This window comes from Athene noctua, chromosome 6 (assembly GCF_965140245.1).
Source record: "Athene noctua chromosome 6, bAthNoc1.hap1.1, whole genome shotgun sequence".
Classification (NCBI taxonomy): Eukaryota; Metazoa; Chordata; class Aves; order Strigiformes; family Strigidae; genus Athene; species Athene noctua.
Window position 1 is genome coordinate 40,504,015 of NC_134042.1, and position 20,293 is coordinate 40,524,307.

Genomic DNA, 20,293 nt, shown 5'->3' on the forward strand with positions numbered 1-20,293 from the left:
TCCCTGCATCCACAACAGCGGAGCCCGTGCCCCTCACTCAAGCGCAGGCTCCGGTAGGCAACTCGGGCTTGGGGGGTGCAGGGACCTCTCACGGGCCACCGCCGGTTGAGGAAGATCCTACCGGATGCCCGGGGCGCTGAGGACACCTCAGGCCACCCCGCCGCTTCCCCTCAAATAGGCGGCGGGCTTGGGGCGCGGGGCCGGGACAGCTCAGCCTGCGGGCCCACCCCGAGGCGTGGCCGGAGCCCCGGGGCCGCCCCACAGCCCCGGGGCGGCGGCCAGACCCGCCGGGGCGACGGGCAGACCCCCCCGGGCCGCGGCCGTCGGGCGCGCAGCAGCAGGGGTGAGGGGCGGGAAGCCGCCGCGGGCCCCGCCTGCGAGATGACGTAACGGAGCGGCGATCACGTGCCGCGGGTGGCCAATGGGGAGGCAGCGGCCCGCTCTCCGCGGGCGGGGGGCGGAGGAGGAAGGGGGGAGGGCCGAGGCCGCCGCCGCCGCCGAGGACGGGGGGAGCGGCAGCGCGGGGCGGGCGCAGCGCGGAGCGGGGCCGCCGGGGGCTGCGCCTCTGCGGCCGCGGCGCGTGGGGCGGCCATGCCGAATAAAAACAAGAAGGAGAAAGTGAGTCGGTGGAGTCGTGGAGAGGGGAGCCCGCGCCCCGTGGGGAGGCTGTGGGGCGCAGGCCCCGCGGGGAGGAGGGGCCTGGGGCAGAACGCGGTGGGGGGCGGTAGCAGCGAGCGGAGCCCGACGCCGAGGGGGCTGGCGGGGCGCTCCCCGCTGCTGGGGAGAGGCGGGCGAGGGGGAGCCCCCTTCCCTCCCCTCTGTATGTTGGCCCCCTTCCTTCCTCCGGGAGCCGAGGACTGGGGAGGGGGCAGCTCCCGGTGGGGCCTAGTCCAGGGAGGGGGGGCCGGTATCGTCTCGTCGGGCCGCGGGGGTACGCCCTGCCGAAGCGGGGGTGCGAAGCCCGCGGTGGGCGGGCGCGGAGTTGGGGGCAGCCGAAGGGAGGGAGGGAGGCCGTGGTTTCGGCGTGCGGGGGAGTGCTGGAGGGAGGGGATGGGAAACGTGTCCTCAGCCGTGCTTGGCGGAAGGGTGAGCTGGGAGGGGGTGTCTCTTACTTTGGGGCCGGCCCGGGTGTGTTGGGGGAGCAGGAAGGGGTGTTTTTCATGGCGGCATGTCGGGGCTGGAGAAGGATCAGTCCCCACAACTGTTTGCCCGGACCCTGTCCCGGGAAGTTTCCCTGCTGCGTGGCTCTGGCTGCAGTTGAAGTTCTGCTTGGGGGATTCACCATAAGCACTCAAGGAGCACTAATCGCCACTCGAAATATTTTCACCCCCTTTTCCTGGCAGTGGGAGAGGATGTAGCTTTGGCCTCGCTTTGCCTCGGTTTTCCCTGGCACTCCTAGGAGTGAATTGTCTGGCAGCCACGAAGGGGTCTTGCACAAGTAATGGGCGCAGAAAACTTAAAATCCAACAGAAAGTTAACTGGATTGCACTTTATTTTATGTGATAAGCAATTAGCCTTATGAGTGGAAGTCAGAAACAGTGAAGTATACAATCTGCCTCGTCCAGCTGCTGTCCCTCTAGACCTTTTCGGTTAGGTTGACTTACGCTTGTTTTTAGCTTTTCAACATAGTTTTAAAATTAGCTGTAGCGAGGTTGGGTGTCGTGGTTTGTGGAGTTTTGTTTGGTTTAACTTTTTCCCAATAGCCTTGCCACCTTTGGTATTAAAAACATTCAAACTTTTCTTTACTTTTCTGAGAATAACAAATCTCAAAAATATGCTAAGTTAAGTGCAATGTTGGGAGGGAGAAATCTGACTTGTGGGCCTGCTTCTAAGACTTTCTAGACCCTAGAACAGACAAAATAACGGGTTGTAAAATGCCTACTGCACTGATACTCGTCTCAAAACTAAACTAACTATAAATATTCCTGAAGCTAAAAACCAAAGACTGCAAGGGTGAGTTCTTAGACATGGTTCAAATCACATTCATTGTCCCTGCCTGCTTGCCTATATGAAAGCTTAGCTTGATATATTTTATGGGTGAATTTTGAGGCATAAATAAAATTCCAAAACCTTTCTGCAGATGAAAAATGTTTAAAGCAGCTTTGTAGAGGCTGATAGTTCAGTATTAAGATCTTCCAATAAAACAGTATTGTTTTCATCCTGTCAATGTTAATATTTTTAATGTCAAAAGACCCCTAATTTCTTGACTTGAAAATCTTATCCAGAACTCTTTTCAAAGTAACTGAGACTGCAAACTTTTTTTTTAAGGAACCTGCAAAATCAGTCAAGAGTGGAAAAAGTGGCAAAGATGGACAAGATAACCAAGAACATGAGGTAAATATTACTAAAATATGGGGTTTTTTTCCCAACTATTAAGGAGTATTTTAATTTTTTTACATTGTTATAATTTTGATATGACATGTGGCTTTGAGGGAAAGTGGCTGTTGAACTAGCCCTGGTATTTGACAAAAAATGTTTTGAAGGCTTAAGATGCTTTTGAGGAAGTTAATTTTATTTAAAATAGTTAAATGCTTGCTTGCTACAGTCTTAAATATTCATTTATTTCCTTTTTGATTGAGGTGTACATCTGTCTTATTTTCTACACATCATGAGGTTTCGGGCTTGTCTTCTAGTTGCTGATTGCAGTTTTTATCATTCTCTGTAATTCCCAGAACTCTCTTCTCTCAAACTGTTTGCATGTCATTTAAGTGTCAGTAGCCTGTTATATTGTCAGGAGACCTTAAGCTTAATCAAAGGCTGCCAGTTGTTTTATTGTGTGATTTCTTTTTATAGGTATACAATGGAGTGTTCAATTTTTGAACTGAATATTCTGTTGTTGATGCTGATTTTTTTTTTTTCCTTCTTTTTTCCTTTTGCATTGCTGTCTGTTTTGCCCACCAGCAAAGTGCAGTGACTTGAAAGGGGTCAATTAAGTCATTGTTCCCTCCCTTTCCCACATGAATCCAGAAACTCGAATTAATAGATTTGCTTCGTTTGAAAATCTCCTGTTTAGGTGGATTCTGAAATTTCCTTTAGTACCAGCCTGAATGTAAAATGCTACACTGAAAGGCTTGTGTATGTATTTCAGCTTCTAAACTACATGTCTTAATACTGAAAGGTAATGTTTAAGAACAAAATACTCATCCAGCTTTACCGTTTTCCTTCCCTGAAATAACTGTTGGGGTAGGTGGGTGGGAATATTTACTGTACTCTTTCTGATGCACTTCAGTGAGTTCTCATTTGTTGTGCAGAAAGCTGCATGCCACTGTCATAAATTAATAAGATCGTTAAAACTTGTAAACTTCTTGTAAAAGTAGTATTTTAGTGATTGAGTTTTGGTGGAGGGTACCTAGCTACTAGGAGTGATCTTAGCTACTAGGAAAGCTCATAAGCTGAAATAAGGAATGTTTCAGTGTAGATAATGGTGTAAGTAGATGTAGTTTATTGTGATATGTTCTGTCTTTATACTATATTGCTGTGATGTTAAAAATGAGTATTACTTCTTGGCTGTAATTTTAGTTAATGTGCAGTTGTAAGGCTCATTATTGGCATCTTTGCTTATTTTCTCAAGCTTCTGGATAACAAGCTGCTAAGACCAAAACTGATTTTCTTATTCCTTCTTCATACTTCAGGATGGAGTGTAAAGCTTCTATAGTTAGTCAGTGGAGAGCTTTAAACATTAACTGAAAACGTGTATGGAGTTTTGTTTGTAATTTCTGTGTTTGCAGATCAAGCTTTTTTTAACTTAAAATATGAGAGATGCATCTCAATAGGAGAACATGTTGTAGTGTTCATGCATTCTTCTTCTTCAGTTGTCCTTCCAGGTAGAATTCCCAAGGAAAAGTGCAGTTTACTTATGTTATCTATGATGCTTAACCATATGGAAGGCGACACAGAATGGGAAGGGGACTGGGAATGTGATTGGCACATACAGTATGATTGCCATTCCCAGTGGGCATTATTTAGTCTCCATACAATTTTGAACACCTCAGTGCTTGACTCATTAATTTAATTAATAGAGTAATTGCACACAAATAGTAATGTAGACTTGCATTCTAATGTGGCTGGCTGTAATCATGATGTGTGTTAGCTGGTGCTTATATGAGCTATTTGTTAACATAGTGAAGATTAGGAAATATAGAAATATTCTAGAACACACAATACACTTTTAGGGGTTTTTTTTCTTTGAAGAAGGTTGTCTTCATGTTTCCTTGTACATGTATTTTAACATGGCTTTTTAAAAATCCTCTTCTAGACTATGAGTAGATTTGGAAATATGCTGGTTCATTTAAATGTTTTTCTCAAAATGCATTTAATGCATATGCATTTAATGCAAATGAATTTAATGTAAATGGCAGACTGTAAAGACTAGAAGCTGCCTGCTATTCAAAGAACAGGGACAACACAAGCAGAAGCAGCCCACAAATACTTTATTTATAGACACTTTTATATCACTTAACTAAATTCATGATGCCTTGGACTTCTATAGATAAAAAAGTACAACAGATCCTAATATTTACAAAAATGAACAAGTGTTTTTCCTGTCTTGCAGTAAGGGAAATGAGATTTCAGTTGAGTGAAACTGTACAACAGATTCAGAAAGTGGTTGAAATGATTCTTCTTACGCCAGGTCAGGATGCCCATGCTGGAAGTGGGTAAAAATTACTTAAGCTGATGCTTGTTTTGGTTTGAGAATTACAGTAGTAGCCCATAAGCATGTACAGAAATACTGAAAAGTAGCTGTAGCACACAGGTGACCTGCTGAAGCAAATTCCTGTTCATTTAAAGCTCAAAGAATCCCATTGTTGTGTTTGAAAGCATGGTCCATCTTGCATATTTTCCTATCTCCAGAATTCCCACCAAGCAGATGTTTAGGGGAGAGAATACAAGATGATGATTCTTGGACCTCTCTTACTTGCTGTGTGGTCAGCAGCTAATATTCAAGAAGAGAGATTCAGAAACAGGGTAGATGTACGGTCTTCCATCCTGGTATGCTTTTCTTTAAAACACTATGTAGTTTAGAGCAGTGTTCTGTTAAATTGTTTTCATATTATTAGTGATTCAATTGACTTTTTTATATTGTCATTTTTGGATTTTTTCTTTTCCCCCAAGACCCAATTAATCTCCCCTAGGTGGGAGGACTTCCATTATTTTCATTGTCCTTCTCTGTTTCCCTGTTCTGTTGTCCTTTTTGTGATGGAGGTACCAGAAATGTGAGCATGTATGGGGTGAGGGCACCTTGTCGTTCTGTACCCTAATGCAGTTATTGTGGTTTCCATTTGCACATAACTGTTAACTTTTTGAACACTTAAGAAAAGAGCTAACATGATTAAGCTCCCATTTAACTTTAGTTTGTAACCTGTTAATAAACATTAATGAATTAGACTAAATAGTTGCTAGAACAGTTGAATCTATTCCTTTAAGTATAACCTCTTACTTCAGTAATTAGTTCAGGTTATTAAGTGTCTTCATGTTGTGAACAAAGACTTAATCTGTTGTGTATTGTATTCCCTCTGTGTGGTAGTAGTGTCTCTACTTTTGTAAGTACTTGGTGGTTTGTTTACCAGTGTCCAAAACCTATGCTCAGAACAAAAATAACCAGAAAAAATGCATGTGTGTGTGTGGCAGTTGGCTATGCCAACACTTGGTAACTTGTGGACATATTCCCTGTGACCTAACTGCCTCTGCAGAAGTTACTTGACTCATGGAGAAGCTTTGTTAGAGTTCTGTTTTGTAACAGGAGTGTAGAGGTCTCCTTTTGAGTTAAGGCAGTAGTTACTTAGGTCGGTCTAATTTCTTCAGAAAGAGGTGGTTCAATAATAGCTAATGATTATTGAGAAGCATTACCTTTTTCTATCTCTAGAAAAAGCCCATGCTTGTGAAAAGTTAAGTGGAGCACTAACAGTGGTTTTCAGATAGAACCACAAGGAAAGAAAGTTTAAAATTTTAACCCTATATACTCTTATTTCTGTCTGCTTTGCCTTTGGGAAGGTATGTGCTAAAACTTGGACTTTTCACCAGTCACTGAAATAATCTAGGAGCACTTGGACAATTCACTGTTGTGGTTTACCAGTAGGACAGAAGGGTCAGAAGTAGCTGGTAACCTTTCATACAGGGCAGTAGTAGGTGACTTGGAGTGATAGCATCTGCTAGGTCTAGCTGGACTGGTTTAAGAAGGCATGAAGCTTCTAAATTTAAAATTGTATTCATTTTGAATCTAGGTGCCAAGTAGACTGTAGAAGGGAAAGACTACTTTTGTTGGGTAAGGAAGTATTGGCTTGGTGACTTTCAACAAACAAGAACAGAAATCAACACTCTTTCTTTGATTTCTTCTGCCATGCAGAACAGCAAGCGGAAGACTAATGTGGTTTGAGGAGTGTGTGTGTGTGTATCATCTCACTGTTTCCATAAGCTGCCCTGGTTGGTTCTTTCTACTTTAGAGGTGGTTTTTTTTGAATACAGATCAACCTGTAATAAAATACAAACTGCATTGGCCAGTTTTTTTGCTGTGCCAGAAATTGCTTGGTTTATTGACAGCATGTGCTGCTAATGTTGGACTATAATCACTGTTGAAATCAATTTTTTAAAAAAAGCTTTAAGTGTACTGATTCATGCGTCTGTCCTGCCACTATCTCACAGCCATCACTCTTCAGCAGGTTTATTAAACTTCCAGAGGTTTTTCTTCCCTGCTTTGTGAAGCCTGTTTTATTTAAAAATTAATTTCTTAAGCTATTCAACATAGAGGTAATATTTTTAGAGAATGGTAATGAAATTACAGAAAACTCTCTTTAATGGGCCGTCTTTAAAATACTCTCTGAAAGAACCTTGGAGTTGACTATCCAGTTTTCTGTGATCACCTTTTGTATATTAGCACACAGTGGGGAAAGGCTATCAGTATTTTCATTACTTCTTTTACTGATTTCTGATTACATGTGCACATATGATTGCCACTTTCCTTTAAAATAATAAATTAAGAAAGGAGTAAGGAGTAGAAGAGGCATTGATGGTTTTATGTGGGTTTCCTAGCAGAGATCATCTGTAGAAGTATCCTAATGTTAAAAAGAAAACTAGGAATAGACAAAAGCAATAAATCCAGCATTTTTTGTGTTAAGAGGTTCCTGTGATCAGTAGCAGCAAGTTATTTAGAAAGTTCACTCCATATTTTCTATATACTTGTGCTTATTTTTCTCATGTTTCCTGTTTGTGATTTTCATTGCAATGCTAAAGTGCTGTACCAGTTGTTAGTAACCCTGATAAACAAACATACCTGATCTGATCTTGAAGATGGCATATGGAGACTTATACAGTGGTAAGCTTGTGCCTAGATTTTTCTACCTCAGAAGTTATACTTGAAAGTCTTAGCATAGGTAAGTACTTATTGGGCAACTTACAAGGGACTACAGCAGAGGAGCTTGAGGTTTGGGGGTCAAGAAAGGGAGAATTAACTTTCCAAAAGTTCTAGGGTTGGTTTTGCCCTCTTGTTCACATGCATGAGGACTAGGACTGCTCCTAAATGATTTCTGAAGATATCTTCTTGGCACAGAACATTCTTTCAATCATCTGAGATTATCCTGTTTTAATTGTTTAGTATGCTAATTAGTACTTGCATGTGATCCAGTGTATATATATTTATTGTCACTTTTATAAAGCAGCTGTCATTTAAGCTCTTTTCCATTATTACTGTTAGATGGGCAATCTCAGTTACTTAGTGGAACAGTATTTTTGGATGCATTGAGTTCAGCATCTTTGAGGTATAAGATTCTTCTGTATTTGTTGTTCTTCATAGAAGCAGATGTCTTTTACAGAGAGGTATATTTAGCATACATCGGATTCATCTCTTTTAATGAATGCCCAAAGTTAAGTATTTATTTATAACATAAAACAGTGTTTTAAACATTTTGATAGTACTCCTTACCATACTATCAGTTTAATGCCGATTTTATAGCTGTCTAGATCAGGAATGGTTGATAACCTGTAATAAAGTATTCCCAAACCCCCAAAGTTATACCCCAATAAGCTATGTTTATATGGTGTGTACAGCACATAACAAATCTAGCTGTTTCTTCTGTATGTATTTGGTAATATGTCCCAGCTGGACTGACAGGTGGAATAGCCAGTGTTTTCATGAGTCAGTCCTATGCAGTAGATAAAATTGATTTGGAAATTGGTTGTCTTTAATTTGGAAGAAGAGAGATGCTCATTTTATGAAATAAATTTGAAATTTTGAATGACTAGTCCTCTCAAGTTTGAATTGCAGAAGTGCTATAAATGGATAGGGTTAGACCTTCTGTTTTCTGAAGCTTTCTAGGACTATTAGTTTGGGATTTTATTTCTAACATTAGCAAAACAGGACTTTAAACAAAAGCAAAATCAGGATGGATTTTTCTGTTGTATGAGCTATGTAAATAAAGTCTGTTGGCTATAGTAGCTTTTTGCATCTTTACACTGGTGTGCCAACTTCTTTTAATAAAAAAATAATTTGTAAACTAATTTTTGTTCATGGCTTGCAGTTCTGATTTTCTTTCCTAGAGATTTTTTTGTAATAGGTTGATATAATAATTGAAAAATACTTAAGTGTAGCAAGTAAATACAGCCTTAGTACTAAGTGAGGTGCTATTTGCTGACTAGAATGATGCACTATGTGTTACTCTTAAAGCAGCTATGCAGTTTTTTCTTCCAGCTTCTGCAATTTCCTATTTCCAGTTTTTATTGACATCTTGTATTTTTGTTTTTGGGAATTGGAATTTCCTTCTGCATCTAAAGCATATATACCTTAATAGTGGATAGCGAAGGAGGTTACCTTAACAGTGCTTGTTGTGTAGCTTTTTAATATTATGCTTTTAAAACTAATGGAATTGATTAAAGAAGTGTACCAAACACTGCTGTATACAAGTATTTTGTTACGTAAAAGGAGGTGCTTCTGAAAACAGGATCCTGTGCCCTTCTAGTTCTTATACAAGGCTAACAACTACTTGTGTAACACATGATGTGTGAGGTCTTTGGTTTGTGGTTTGTTTCAGTGCTTGCTATCCTCTGCTTCCTAATCATGCTTTTCAACTCTCTGAATCCTTCCTGAGTGGAAACACAGCAATGAAGGCAAAGGCTGTTCTAATCAGGAGCAAGGTAGCCTTCAAAAATGGGTATCAGCAGTTTGTAAACTGAAAACACATTTTTCACCCTTTGTTTCAAATGTTTTTTCCTAAGTTTTTTCATAAGACTTAAGGCCTATCACTCTTTAAACTTTGAGAGCATTCAGGTGTTCATTAACTCATATGTGTAGTACAGAATTATTAATACAGTTATCCCACAGAGAATACAGATAGTAAGAAAAAACAGGTAGCTATTGAATCTACCCATGTGTTCACAGACTTAACAAACATTGGCTCTTGTTTGCTTATTTTTCCCTCAATTTCATTTGAAACCAGAATAAATTTGTAAATTTGTGATTGTACAGGTGAGATGGGAGGCTTTGTTTTTTTGTTTGTCTGTTTACCGCTGCATGCCCCCCAGCTTTGGGGGCCAATTAAAAAAATTCTAGGAAAAAAAGCCTGCCCCATTCCTGAATATATACTTAAATACTTAATGACAAATATTATAATTTGTTATACCTTTGTAGTGATTATAATTTAATATGCTTCCTCATTACTGTTCAGTTTATCAGTCTGGAGTACTGAAAAGTAAGTTCTTCTAGTGACACTTAAAATAAAAGCATGGTGAGAGCCAAAGATGAAATGATTTGGTGTAACAGTTCTTTAGAAGTGGTCAAGGTTGTCATTAATATACTACTAAAATGCCCAGGAACCTTGTCATGGACTGTAACTCTCTTTATATAGCATTTAATACAAATGCAAAATTGGTGAGCAGGGGGCAAAGCAAAAAAGATTTCAGTATGAGTATGTGAAGTGAGAAACTATTATGAATCAATCAGGGAGCACAGGAATACAGACATCATGGGTAAAGCCATGTCTGCAGTAGCCTTAGCTCATCGGTAGCTTTATATAATTAAAATTTACGGTAGAATATAGGAGTTGGGGCTTAAAGCAAATGAGATGAGTTTGTGTGTGTGTTCCTTCAAGTGTGGGAACCTTACATATATGTGTGTATGTGTGTATATGTATATAAAAAGAAGCACAAAGTAGTTTTGTTGGGGTTCTTTGGAAGTAAAAGGGTGGTTCAGTCTGATCAAAGAGGAATTACAAATGAAAATAAGAACTAAAGTAATTTAAGACAGGCCATCATTTATTCAGATTCTTCGTCTTTGTATTTATATAAAGTTTTGAAAGAATACTTAGGACTTTATCTGGTTTTAATCATATTTAATTAGCTAACTGATGGTTGCAGCTAACGAATTTTACTTTTCTGGGGGCATTTGTTTCTTTGAAGTTTTGTTACAGAAGATGCATTAAGAAATAAATGTTGCTCTGATGCCTGTGTTCATGAAGTACCATTTTACAGTCTGAGCTTGGGGACTCTATCATCTTTGCCAATAGTCTACAACCTCAGGCTGCAGATATGATCTCTGACTGAAAGAAATCAAATGTCAGTTTGTTCCTGGAGTAAACTAGTTAAAATTAAGTTTAAAAGGAGCAGGTGGAAACCAAGACTTATGCTACTAATACTTAACTATGAATGTAAATTACAGTGCAAGAATGTCAAGGATGCAGTACACTGAGACTTCTTTGGCAATTGTCAGGATTGGCTTGATGTGTTGCAAGTCGAGTGTGTTGCACAAAGCTGTGGTGATAGAATTCTTCAGAAGATAAAATTTGAGCTCTGTGTGTAAGCAGCTAACAGGAAATACAAGCAATGCTTTGTGTTGTGAAAAATAAACACTAGCAAGAAAAGCGGAAGAGCTGCAGCAAGTTGTAGATCAGTCTTCTAAAATAGTCTGTGACTGTAAAACTTGACGTGGGCACCCATCTGCAGCGAAGAGAGCCAGATGACCGTCAATGCTTATAGGCAACTTCCCAGTCACTGATGCAATTCAACAAACTTCATGTTGTCTCTGACAAAACACTGATGGAACTCCATAATTAGACATGAAGGATAGGCAGCAGTAGCATTGCTATATGTAAATACAAAACCACGCTTGCTAAACAAGTACTACAATGTAAACCGGTGAGTGCCGTTTAGTGTTCTAAAATATATAAACTTTGTCATTGCTACCCTGTTGAAAAGTTAATCTTTTTGTTTCTTGTTATAATAACATGGATCCTCAAAGCCTTAGATGCTGCTCTTGCTATCTTACCAAATAAAAACATAGTAAGTTATGCTGAAACTATCACTGGACTATCCAGTGTATCTCAACCACTGAGACACTCTTTAATGATAATAAAATACTTGCTAGAAAGGCAGCTGCAAATATAATTCTACCAGGCCAATCCAGGTATCATTTTGTTGAGGAAAAACAATAGAAACCTAAATTGCAGTGAAACCAACCAAAGCCTTCAGCACCTTAAGCTGCATCTCCAGAGGCTCTTCCGTAAGTTGTCTGTCCAGACAATCTTGTGGTAGTGAAACTAGTGAACAGTAATGGCATAGTAGCAAGAATATTCAACAAAGCAAAAAGCTCAGAACCATTTGCCATCCAAAATGGTGGCCAGCAAGCATGTTTTTTCCCTGCTGTTTTTAACTGTTGTTTATGGGCCAGTGCCCCTTTTTATGTATGCAGATGATGAAGAATTCATATCAGGCCTTGTATAGTTTGCAGTGAGTCTCTGTAGATTGAAAATACTGATGTTAAAAATCATAGCTAGTTGCTTCATAATAAACTCATTACCAGTTATTGGGCACTACTTGCATGAACTAGAATTACTGTAACCTGTATAGCTCTGTCAGGCCATATCTTTAATACCATAGTAACTAGAGGTTATTCTGATGTCCTGTTGGATGGCATGTTGATCTGTGGATGTAACGACATGGCATTGAAATCAGCTGACAAATATTGCCTTCCTGGGAGCGTGCTGTCTTGAGCAACTTGCTTTGGTCCCAACTGCTAATCTAACACCACCAGCCCACCTCCTGCAGGTACGCTTTGGATATATTTACCAGGTTGATGACTACTGGGCCATATGACAGATATGATCTGTCCTTCTTCCCACCCCCAAAACAGTAAATGAAGATCTGTAAAGGGGAGAGCTCAGTGACAGTGTTCAAGATTCCTGGAGCGTTCAGAGATTTTCACACTACTTTGAGGTTACTGCAGAGGGGAAGAAACTGCATGAAAGGCTCTTAACTACTCTCCACCCATTTTGACTCCTTGATCTTTGATTTCAGTTCTCATCTCAAGAGATCAAATTAAGTTCAACTTCTCAGCCTAATTACATTGATTATGTATTAAGCCTCAACCTCTTAGCCAAATTATTTTGATTACATACTGGGCCCTTGTACAGTTTTGAAAAGGAAATGGTAAATGTCTCTTTCATGTTTTCTCATGTTCTTTGTTAAGTTTCAGTAAATTGTTTTTCAGTTTCATTGTAAGTATATTTTAGATATAATCCAGAATGCATTCACAGCCCCTTCAGAGGCTGCCTTGGCAAGAAATGAGCTCTTCTGGGTGCTGTAGATCAGACCTCTATTTATCTTAATGAAAAATAAGTCCATGGAGGCTACTTACTATATAAAAGGAAAGGAAGGATGGGATTAATTCTGCATTAATATAAGCATTCTTCCTCTGTTCTCAGGTTCAGACTAATGATTCTCATTAAAGGTGTTGCGTGATTTTTGCTCTGTGTACCTGTGTTTCACAGGGAGTCTTAATCGTGTTAATTGGTACAAGGTTCACCTACCCTGATTTTGTAGTCTGGAGTTCTGTTCTTGCTGGTATGTGGCTTGCTGCTGCCATCCTGGGATGGTGTGCACACTGATACAAACTTCATTTCGGAGTTACACTCATCAAAGGGAAGAAATTTGCAGATTGGTGTTAGACTCATCTGTGTCAAGACACAGCATACAGGGTGCTGCCTAGCACCATGTTTTCTTCAGGAAGAGAGAAGGAATCTCTGTTGCCTTGTACATGAGAGCTGATCTGATTGTTGTCACTACTAAGCCATCCAGATTTTTAAATCTTGAATGACAGATGGAAGATTTTAATCTTGAATGACCCCTGTACTTGGCACTGGTGAGGCTGCACCTCGATTCCTGTGTTCAGTTTTGGGCCCCTCACTACAAAAAGGACATTGAATTACTCGAGCGTGTCCAAAGAAGGGCAACGGAGGTGGTGCAGGGTCTGGAGCACAGGTCGTACGGGGAGCGGCTGAGGGAACTGGGGGGGTTTAGTCTGGAGAAGAGGAGGCTGAGGGGAGACCTCATCGCCCTCTACAGCTACCTGAAAGGAGGGTGCAGAGAGCTGGGGATGAGCCTCTTCAACCAAGTAATAAGTGATAGGACAAGAGGTAATGGCCTCAAGTTGCACCAAGGAAGGTTCAGATGAGATATTAGGAAGCATTTCTTTACAGAACGGGTTGTTAGGCGTTGGAATGGGCTGCCCAGGGAGGTGGTGCAGTCCCCATCCCTGGAGGTGTTGATATAGCGTTGTCGGGTTGACATAGCACTGAGGGATATGATGTAGTTGGGAACTGTCAGTGTTAGGTTAACGATTGGACTAGATGATCTTTAAGGTCCTTTCCAACCTAGATGATTCTATGATGCATCCATGCGATTTTATTGTCATTTTCAAATCCTTACCCTGCTCTGATCAGTTTATTTGAGAAAGCAGTATGAAAGCTTGCTATGTCGTTACAGAGTTGACCCCACTCTAGGCTTGGCTTGGCTAGGCTCTTGATTTTGTAGACCAGGAGGCTTTGTGTGCTTTGTTCTATTCAGTTATTAGTGAGTGTGCTTTGAAAGGTAAGGTCAGACAGAGTTATTCTGATTGCACATGTTTGAGCAAGGTAGTTTGAATACCATTTTTGGGGGGGGACTGTGAGAAAGGGTCTTCTGAAAGACTTGTAGACATACATGGGATGCAGGGTGGACCCTTCTTCCAGATCCCAGTGGTCTTTCTTTTACGCCTTAGATGGCTGGCCAAAAGTAGAAGTTGCCATGTGGGCTTTTGACCATTAGTTTAATTTAAAAAGAAAAACTGGCTGTAATTGTAGATGTGCTTGTGTTCCTTTGTCACAAACTTAGTGTTGTGCTCTGATCTGTACTTGCCTGTGTATGAATCAGGGGGATGAAGGATTCAACTTAGCTCAAAACAGTGATGTTAAGGAATGTACCATATCTTTCTTTGATGCAGGAAGACTCAAAGGAAAGGTACAAGGACTATCTAACTGTTGTGACTGGCAAGAAGCCTCCTTTTCTCCTCCCTGCCTTTCACTCTCTTGAACTAATTTTGTTTATTCAAGGGCACTGAGAACATAAATTCTATTTTTCTAATTGCTGAAAGCAGAAGTTAAAAGCCAGAATCACACTGTTCCTGGTTGTCTTAATGTTCATAGAAGTATGTAAACCTCTTCTAGCTTTTAAAAACTAAATTAATCAGAAAACCTGAGGGTTATGTTTTAATGATGATCCAAAGAAAGACATTCTCAATCTGACATTTTTTCAGAGGAATTTGTACACATTTTTAGGAGGTTATCAGCACTTTTGGAATTGAACATGTCAGAGTTTGTAAACGTTTTGGTAGGAGGAAGCTGTTCGACAGAAGAAGGGTAAGAATAGGTATTTCCCATTCTAATCGCAGGAAGAGAATTGTTAAAAATATATCTGTATTTTGACTTACTGTGTTGGATAAGGTGAATTGTTCACTGATGTAGCAGAATGTCCATCAGTTATTCTCAGGCATTGCAGTTTCTGAAGTAGTTTGGTTTGTTACTGGGAGGAGAAAGCTGAGCTCTTTTATCTGAACTGATGAGCATTGTACCTTCATAAAAAGTTAAGTATGTTGTCTTGAAATCTTTAGCAAATGAAGACGTAGAATTGTTAGTCTGAATTTCTTTTAGTTTTAGAGGAGCAGTTAAAATCTGAGCTGTGTGGCTTAAGTTGACTTAACTCACTTTCTCCAGGTACCTTTCCATCCAAGGGCTGGTTGTCTGCCAGCTCTGGAGGCCGGTTCTCTTGTGGTAGCACCATAGTGCCACTTGCAGAGGTCACTGGGTAAAGCTGTGTAGTGCAGTATTCAAATAATAATGAACTGGAAACTGTTTTGGCAGCTTCCTGGTTAAGTGCTGCCTGAATGACTGGAGCATGACTGGAAAGCAGGAATGATCATGGTTGATGGTAGAAAGGAGAAGGAAATCTATTGGATAAATTGGCCGGTGATTCAGGGCTAGAATTACACTGGAGTCATCACTGCTAGATAGGAAGTTGCCCTGGCAACAAAAAATGCTTTCCTTCAACATTTCTAATCAGGATGTTGCCCATCGCCTTAAATAACCACTTTTGGCTAATTTTAGAATTTATCTGCAATTTAGAATGCTTGTTTCCCTGAGGTTTGTGTTACCTTAGGATACCGTAGTGTGTGCATGTGTGTAGGCACATGCAAGCACTTGTTAATTTGAAATTGAGAATTTGTTTGGGAATAGAGGAAACAGGAAAGCGGCTTTTCCTGTTCCAAGTAATGAACAAAAAACAGGTGGCAGTGGAAGATAGCCAGTTCAAAAAAACACCATTAGGCTCAAGCACAATCTTGAAAGTATGGAATTCTGTTCAGTAATAGTGTTTATAATGCATCTTAATTAGTTTTTATGGTTTAATACATGGTAAGTCATTGCTTCCTAATTTTTAGTGCTGCTTTTTTTTTCCTGCTTAGTCTATTCATATTTCTATTTGGAATGTTGGGGGGTTTTTAAACTTAAATTAATGCATAGAATTTACCTTGCTGATCCCTTGTATTTCAGCAAAAAGATTTTTAAGCATTTAGTGTTTGGGATTAAAAAGTAAAATAATCTGAAAAAATGCAATGTAATAGGTATTACTTGTACATAAATTCTTTTAACTTGCCAGTGTATGCCATTTTTACTGAAACAAGTTCTAGAGTATTTTTGGTAACTTAAGACTTTCAGTGTTCAGAATATTGTCTCCCCTTATTTGTTCTATAAGGGTTTTGCTATTACAATACTAAATTCCCAAAATTATCATCTTGTATGTTAATGCAAACTAAATGTTGTTTTCAGTCATATCTTTGATATATTAAGTATTGTGTGTATAATGTAACACAATTGTTAATGTATTCTTGAAGCATGTACATTTCTACCCCAGTTATGCTACTAGAACAAAATTTGAATAAAATTACTGTCTTAGAGACTAAAGGTAGATAAATTTATGTATGATAATATTTCAGTGTGCTGGATGTGTATACTCCCAGACCATGTGGAAATTGTTGATGAATAAGCTATTCTGGAAATCCTTTTTAGAACATGAAGAAAAGGTGGTTTCTGTTGTTCTAGCCATATCCCTGTGAAAATGCCATTGATGTTATTTCATGCAGAAATAAAAACACTGCTTTCATATCTACTATACTTAAAGCTCTAATTAAATCCATTCAGACTGCCAAAGTAGCAGCATTACAACTTGATTTCCATCCTGAATCCCATTCCGTTCTGATTTTTTTTTTTTTTTTTTTTCCCTGTTTCTTACCATGTGGGCACTTTCTGGAAAGGATAATATGGTCTTTTCAGTATAAGTGCCAAGGTATATTTTCAGATGTCTGTCCTTCAGTGTAAAATAATTTGCCAATTTGGAAGGATTCTACAGCAAATTAAGGTCCTGTAAAATGAATTGCAGTACTTGCTGTAAGATTTCCTGCTCATCTGTTTTTATATTTGTAGTGTAGGTCACTCCTAGATGTTTTATCATCCTTGTAAAGAACATAATGAAATTATTCGTATTTAAAAAGTTAACTATTGCCTACTTTAAACTTGCTTTTCCTACTTCAAAAAATGAATAAGGCAGCATCACAAGTTCTGACAGGCTTTTGTTAATCATGCATTTTATTCAGCTTGAGAGAGAGCAATGTCAAGTATAGTCTGGGAAATAACAGCAAACTGGAAACCTATAGGTGGGAACTATTTTTCTGGGTTTATGTTACGAACTTCTTACAGAGATATAGTGATAATCTGATATGTATTATTACAGTAGAAGCAACTTGCCCAGAGTAGGCAGTAAACTGCTATAAATCTTCATGTAAGTTTTGGAAGCTGCTGGAGCTACTACAGTAAGACTCCTTATATCAGAGCCTGAATGCCCTAGCCAAGCTTAGGACTCTAGCAGTGAGGCAAGGTACAAATGGGCAGTGAGAGGTCCACCTGCTGTAAATAGGCAGTGTCCTGTGATCCCTTTGGAGTTGGACAGCTAAATACAATACCTTGGAGACCTGAACTTCTCAGGGAAGAGGTGAGAGTAGCTGAGGAACTACACTATTTGAAAATGTCTTTTCAGTTGACTGGTAACTTCAAATAAATGGGTTAGTGCATGTAACAAGATGATCCATTCCCATCTGTATGGGGGCTCTGGTACAGAAAGGAACACTGAAAAGATGGAACAGAAGAATGGATAGCTATACATTCAGAGGATTATGAATAGAGCAATTTGATTAAAAGCTTATTCTGCTTCATTTATTTCTGTAGCAAAAATAGTTTTGTAGAAGATTTTCTAAGTTCAGCTGCAGTTAACTGTTTCCATTTCTCTTTAAACAGGTGTCAAACAAAAAATCAAACAGCACTCCTCCCCCAGCACAACTATCTAAAATCAAAGTACCAGCACCCCAGACAGTACTGAAGAAGGAAAAGCGGCAGAGTTCTTCAAGGTTTAATGTTAGCAATAACAGGGAGCTTCAAAAACTGCCAGCTTTAAAAGGTATGTCTTTCTAAATTAAAATGACATGTGGGGGATCTTAGGCATGAGACAATGAGGCATCTCAACTATCATACTACTTATATCTGGACAGCTTATATTATGTATCAAGTATACACACATCCAACTTGCACATACTTACATGCTCAAACACACTGGTTTTGGTTTTTTTCAGTCCTTATGTGAGGACTTCCAGTGTGGTGCCTTCCTGGCAATCAGGATAGGAAACATCCAAGTTTCTTCGAGCCAGAAATATCTATATGAAAGTATATTCACTCATCTCATATAAAAGCAGAATATTTGGGTGTTCTATGCAAAATATTAGTCATCTGTGCTCAGTGCATCATGCTCAAACCCTACTTTATACTAAAATATCTCTTGGCATTGTGAGAAGACCTGGTCTGTTGCTACTTACTGGTCTGTTTTTCCTGAGCATGGGTCAAGTGGAGTGTTGTCTTTTTAGGGAAGATTAATTTTTCCTTTGTCAATTTTAAGGCTTTTTGATCTTTTAGAATTATATTTACTGTCATCTGTGATGAAAAGATGATGACGATTGATGTGTCTTCTCTTTCTAACACAGCTTTTATCATCTTTATTTTAGCTACTGTCTGTTGTGTAGATACATGTTTGCATAGTGTGCTTATGGTAGATTGTATTAGTGTTACGTTGTAATTTTCCAGGTGTGGTCAGATGTACTGATCTATTGCTTTTGAGCAACTGATTTGCTCTGAAGGCTTATTTCTTTTAAAAAAAGGCAAGCTGTACTGAAGTGTCACACATACTGCTTTCTAGTGTTCAGAGTTGGCAGTGAAACCGTAATAGGTTGCTGAAATGTTGAGTAGTACTGTTGTAGGCAATGTGAAAATGTCGAGGAATAAAACTTTTTTCCTCCAGTCATTGTTTTCTTGATATAATGCGTTACTGTTTCTTGAAAATAAGAAACTCAGCTTCTCAATCCCTCTGATAGTGCTTTTCATACAGATCAGACTGCAACATTCTTCCCTTCACACAGATACTTTTTTTAAAAAAGAATTATATATTGTCCATCGTGTTAGTACAGCAGTCTATGTACAGTTTAAAACTTTTCAAGACTTTAATATTATATTAAATATATTTTCAAGACTTAATTAGTGAATTTCAATCTACTTTATTAAATTTATAAATTAGACTATTTAGGACCACTGATTATGAATAATATGTCCTATCTTTTAAACTGACATAGTAGGTTCATAGTAGGGGAAAGTTTAAAATTTTTTAAAAAGTAAGTCTTAAAGTCTTAAAAATGATGTAAAGAATGTTCTGCGACTGTACTAGCATTTTTGATACAGCATACCTAGATGTGAAGAAATGGTAGAAGTGTTGTTGAGCATATGCATTATATTTGCATTTCAGTCTGCAATCGCTCCCCCCACTCTCAAGTGAAACAAAAGAAAAAATTTTGAGCTTATCTCTGGTGGATGTGTGATGCTGTTTGTGTGTCCCCAGACTTTCGAAGGTCAAACTTTGTTATAAAACACTGGTGCAATTGCTGATCTAATGATGGGTACTAATTACGGTGTCCAGTCTCATGGATCACAGCAGGTGTCTGTATAGTTGCTGTGCTCACTCATGACTTAATTCCCACTTGTTAGGGTTGCTGAGAACACTGTTGGCCAGTCACCCTGTTCTCCTAACGTGTACTTGATGTGCGTTCAGTGGGTCAAGTGAAGCTGGAAAACTTTCTTTTCTGGATAGCTTTAGGTGTGGTATTTAATGTCTCTGTCTGGACAGGAGTTAAGGTGGTCTGACAGGCTGTCATTTAAAGGACTGAGATGATTAAGGCGGATTTGACTTCTGTGAAACGCTGTGGAGAATCTAGTGTTCCTTCACGTTAGGTGTGTTTAACCAGCTTTCAAACTCCAGTTACTCATAATGGGTGGCTGTATTTCTGTGGTTGTAGTGCCAAGGAAACCTTTCTTCTATCTGTAGTAGACCAAGAGATGTGTATTTTCTTGACAGATGTTGGGTTGACTACTGTGTGGTGTGCTTTACATGACATTGTGTTTTAAGCACAGCATATAGAATGGCGTTGTCTTTGCATACTTCAAGGTCTGTATTAGATCTGTGGAGCTTGTAACTCCTAAGTTCTAAATGGGCTGTGGTATTGCTGAGGTAACCACCTTTCTTCTGTGCCATGCAGCTGGAATTGAGGTGAGCGGATCGCTTGAAACAGTGGAAAGGTAAAGAGGGAGCTGCCAAAGTGGGTTTTCATTAAGTTTTCTTATTTAGGAAATACTTCCTGGTCTTCAGGTGTTATCTGAACTTTCTCTTGGGCATCGCACAAAAGTGCTGATGATAGGCTTCCAGAAATACCAGCCCATTTGCCCTGGTGACTGGTATTAGTGTGGTATGATTTATATTCATTGGAGCAGCTTATTATTAATTGTACACCCTCAGTTTATTCAGGAAATGGAGAAGCAGGATAGCTCAGATAATGCAAAAAGAAAGGCAAATAAAT

The 20,293-nt window shown here is 39.5% G+C and overlaps 1 protein-coding gene across 1 annotated transcript in view; it reads left to right on the forward strand.

The window, feature by feature from the left end:
- The first annotated feature begins 511 nt into the window (after positions 1 to 511).
- The window catches only part of PPP2R5C (protein phosphatase 2 regulatory subunit B'gamma), an 87,387-nt gene continuing 67,605 nt past the window's right edge, over positions 512 to 20,293 (forward strand). The window contains exons 1-3 of the mRNA XM_074908674.1: positions 512 to 618; positions 2,269 to 2,334; positions 17,640 to 17,799. Of these exons, the coding sequence (XP_074764775.1) occupies positions 592 to 618; positions 2,269 to 2,334; positions 17,640 to 17,799 (253 nt within the window). The 5' untranslated portion in view covers positions 512 to 591. The remainder of the gene's footprint in view (positions 619 to 2,268; positions 2,335 to 17,639; positions 17,800 to 20,293) is intronic.